Raw genomic sequence first — 4,521 nt, 5'->3', positions numbered from 1 at the left:
ACCACCATCCCATCCCCCCCCCCCCCCCCTTCTTCTTCTTCCCCTATCCATACCATCTACAACACACCCCCCCACCCCCACCCCACCCTCACACCCCCCCCCCTCCCTCCACTCACCCCCCTCCCCCTCCCTCCCTCTCTCCCCCCCTCCCCCTCCCTCTCTCCCCCCCTCCCCCTCCCTCTCTTCCCCCCCTCCCCCTCCCTCTCTCCCCCCCCTCCCCCTCCCTCCCTCTCTCCCCCCCCTCCCCCTCCCTCCCTCTCTCCCCCCCCTCCCCCTCCCTCCCTCTCTCCCACCCCCTCCCCCTCCCTCCCTCTCTCCCCCCCTCCCCAGCCCTCCCCCCCTCTCTCCCCCCCTCCCCCTCCCTCTCTCTCTCCCCCCCTCCCCCTCCCCCTCCCTCTCTCCCCCCCTCCCCCTCCCTCCCTCTCTCCCCCCTCCCCCTCCCCCTCCCTCTCTCCCCCCCTCCCCCTCCCTCCCTCTCTCCCCCCCTCCCCCTCCCCCTCCCTCTCTCCCCCCCTCCCCCTCCCCCTCCCTCTCTCTCTCCCCCCCTCCCCCTCCCTCTCTCCCCCCCTCCCCCTCCCTCTCTCTCTCCCCCCCTCCCCCTCCCTCTCTCTCTCCCCCCCTCCCCCTCCCTCTCTCCCCCCCTCCCCCTCCCTCCCTCCCCCCCTCCCCCTCCCTCCCTCCCCCCCTCCCCCTCCCTCCCTCTCTCCCCCCCTCCCCCTCCCTCTCTCCCCCCCTCCCCCTCCCTCTCCCCCCCTCCCCCTCCCTCTCTCCCCCCCTCCCCCTCCCTCCCTCTCTCCCCCCCTCCCCCTCCCTCTCTCCCCCCCTCCCCCTCCCTCTCTCCCCCCCTCCCCCTCCCTCTCTCCCCCCCTCCCCCTCCCTCCCTCTCTCCCCCCCTCCCCCTCCCTCCCTCTCTCCCCCCCTCCCCCCCTCCCCCTCTCCCCCCTCCCTCTCCCCCCTCCCCCTCCCCCTCTCCCCCCTCCCCCTCCCCCTCTCCCCCCTCCCCCTCCCCCTCTCCCCCCTCCCTCTCTCCCTCTCTCCCCCTCCCTCTCCCCCCCTCTCCCCCTCTCCTCTCCCCCCCTACTGTCGCACCCCCCCCCCTTGTCACTTCTCCCTCTCCTCCTGTCACTGCCTCTCCTGCTGCTCTCCCCCCATATATCAGTCCCCCCTTGCCCGGTGGGCTCCCCCTGTCCCGTCCCGGGGTGTGAGGGGCTCTCAGGCCCAGGCCTAGCTGTGGGATTGCCGCTCTCTCACTCACCCTCCCAGCTCACATCGAACATTTCGGCCACTGACGCCATCTTGCCTTCACGGTCACCTGACTCGGCCGTTTACGTAATTGGCCACGCCTCATTCTGCTCCTAACCAATCAGAGCCAGGCGAGGCCGCACATGCGCCCCAGCGGTGGGAGGGTCTCCCGATTTGAGTGACAGGAGGCCCAGCGGAATGCCCGCAGCCGATTGGTGGATTTAGCCCATTGTGATGTAACCACCTGCGCTCCGTGTCATTCCATCCGTACCTGTCAACCTAACTCACCTGGACCCAACTCACCAGGAGGGCCCAACTCACCTGGACCCAACTCACCTGGAAGGCCCAACTCACCTGGACCCAACTCACCAGGAGGGCCCAACTCAACTGAAGGGCCCAACTCACCTGGACCTAACTCACCTGGACCCAACTCACCTGGACCCAACTCACCAGGAGGGCCCAACTCACCTGGACCCAACTCACCTGGAGGGCCCAACTCACCTGGACCCAACTCACCTGGAGGGCCCAACTCACCTGGACCCAACTCACCTAGAGGGCCCAACTCACCTGGACCCAATTCACCTGGAGGGCCCAACTCACCTGGAGGGCCCAACTCACCTGGACCCAATTCACCTGGAGGGCCCAACTCACCTGGAGGGCCCAACTTTCCTGGACCCAACTCACCTGGACCCAACTCACCTGGAGGGCCCAACTCACCTGGACCCAACTCACCTGGACCCAACCCACCTGGAGGGCCCAACTCTTCTGGACCCAACTCACCTGGAGGGCCCAACTCACCTGGAGGGCCCAACTCTCCTGGACCCAACTCACCTGGAGGGCCCAACTCACCTGGAGGGCCCCAACTCACCTGGCCCCAACTCACCTGGCCCCAACTCACCTGGAGGGCCCAGTTCTCCTGGACCCAACTCACCTGGAGGACCTAACTCACCTGAATCCCCCAACTGAAAATGAAATCATGTTTGACAAACCTGTTGGAGTTTTTGAAAAGGTGCAGCATAGGAGCTTATTAAGCAAAATTAGAGAGCATGGGATTAGGGGAAATATACTGGAATGGGTTGAGGATTGGTTAAAGAACAGAAAACAGAAATTGGGGACAAACGGATCATTCTCAGGTTGGCAGGCTGTGACTAGTGGGGTACCGCAAGGATCAGTGCTTGGGCTCAAGCTATTCACAATCTATATCAATGATTTGGATGTGGGGCCAAATGTAATATTTCCAAACTTGCTGATGACACAAAACTTGGTGGGAGTGAGAGTTGTGAGGAGGATGCAAAGAGGCTTCAAGGAGATTCAGACAAACTAAGTGAGTGGGCAAGAGCAAGGCAGATGGAATATAATGTGGAAAAATGTGAAGTTACCCACTTTGGTAGGAAAAACAGGAATACAGAGTATTTCTTAAATGGGGAGATATATCCAAAGGGAATTGGTGTTGTTGTTCATAAGTCACTGAGAGCCAACATTCAGGGGCAACAGTAATTAGTAAAGCAAATGGTATGTTAGCCTTTATTACAGGGGGATTTGAATGCAGGAGTAAGGAAGCCTTGCTGCCGTTGTATAGAGCCTTAGTGAGAGCACACCTGGCGTATTTTGTGCAGTTTTGGTCTCCTTACCTAACGAAGGATATACTAGCCGTAGAGGGAGTGCAACGAAGGTTCACCAGACTAATACCTGGGATGCCGGGATTGTCCTATGAGGAAGGATTGAGGAGACTGGGCTTGTATTCTCTAGAGTTTAGAAGAATGAGAGATAATATCATTGAAGTGTACAAAATTCTTACAGGGCTCGATAGGGTAGATGCAGGAAGGATGTTTCCCCTGGTTGTTTGTGGGTCCAGAACCAGGGGACACATCTCAGAATAATAAGTAGGCCATTTAGGATGGAGATAAGGAGGAAATTTTTCAGTCAGAGGGTGGTGACTCTTTCGAATTCTCTACTGTACAGCCCTGGTGAGGCTCAAGTCATTGAGCATGTTCAAAGCAGAGGTCAATAAATTTCTGGATATCAATGACGTCAAAGGATACAGGGATAATGTGGGAAGATGGCATTGAGATAGAAGATCAGCCATGATCTGGTTAAATGGCGGAGCAGGCTTGAAGTGCCGAATATCCTACTTCTGTTCCTATTTTCCTAACTCACCTGAGCCCAACTCACCTGGACCCAACTCACCTGGAATCCCCACATCAGCTGTTCATTTCGTACAGTTACACAGAGTACTACATCCATACAGTAGGGGATTGCAAAATGTTACCACTTTCTGCATAAAGAAGTTTCTCCTGAAAACTTTATTGAATTTATTTGCAACAACATTCCATTTGGGGCTGGTTAGCTCAGTTGGCTAGATGGTTCAGAATAACACCAACAGTGCAGGTTTGATTCCTGTTCCAGCTGAGTTAAACTTGGGACCTGCCTCCTTGTCCTGCCCCTGAGAGCACAGGGCAATGGCAAACCGCCACTGACAAAAACCGCCAAGAAAAATGGCTTAGGATGAAGCATCAGCAGACACTGAGCCAAGGACATGCCATCCAGCAAAGCACACGTAGAATGGAATGGAATCTTACATTCATGGCCCCTAGTTTTGGACTCCGCACAAATAAAAAGTCTTCTCTACATTCACTCCATTGAACGTTTTTGTAAACTAAAGAGTCCCAGTGTGAGACTGGATGTTTTTTAAATATATTTTTTGGGGAATATTGTGTTATTCTGTGAAGAAGGCTGTGTCTGCTTGTGTGTGTGTATGTCTGTGTGTGTGTGTGTGATTTAATTAAGCTGGGGAAAGGTTACTAGAGACAGGTTGACTGGGAGGTTTAAAACATGAAAGGATAGAGGCGTTAGGTTTGTGCGTTTGTAATGAGATATCATGGTGAGTTTGGGATACAAGAAAACAGGTTGGATCCAACACCTGCATTTTTAGATAAGTTGAAAGTTTGTTTGAATATCAAAGGGAAGTCAGAAGTGACAAGAAACATTTTTGCATCTTATAGGGGTTCCATGGGTAAACAGAAGAGGGTATATTACATTGTATTCACCCGAAAGCAGAGACAAAATAGAAACATGAAAGATGTTATATTTGGAAGGATTTGAGTTTCAAAGAGGTGTGAGAACAATGGAACCTGAGATGAAAGAGGGGAAAAAGGTATTTTAGAATTACTGTGGAGAGCTTAGTTGTTAGCTGTTGGCTATGTGAGGGAGGATCTTGGGCCAGAAGATCAAGTTGTAGGAACAATTTGGGTGGAGCTAAGAAACTGCAAGAAACAAACA

General features: G+C 55.2%; 1 protein-coding gene across 2 annotated transcripts in view; it reads right to left on the bottom strand.

Moving 5' to 3' along the window:
- The window catches only part of emc2 (ER membrane protein complex subunit 2), a 101,588-nt gene extending 100,224 nt beyond the window's left edge, over positions 1 to 1,364 (bottom strand). The window contains exon 1 of one of the 2 annotated variants that reach the window (XM_078539828.1): positions 1,256 to 1,364. In XM_078539828.1, the coding sequence (XP_078395954.1) occupies positions 1,256 to 1,295 (40 nt within the window). In that variant the 5' untranslated portion in view covers positions 1,296 to 1,364. The remainder of the gene's footprint in view (positions 1 to 1,255) is intronic. The other variant, XM_078539829.1, reaches the window with a different exon arrangement.
- Positions 1,365 to 4,521: the final 3,157 nt, after the last annotated feature.

This window comes from Cetorhinus maximus, chromosome 4 (assembly GCF_964194155.1).
Source record: "Cetorhinus maximus chromosome 4, sCetMax3.hap1.1, whole genome shotgun sequence".
NCBI lineage: Eukaryota > Metazoa > Chordata > Chondrichthyes > Lamniformes > Cetorhinidae > Cetorhinus > Cetorhinus maximus.
Note: the sequence above shows the minus strand (reverse complement) of the source record. Positions and strands in the feature narration are given on the sequence as shown.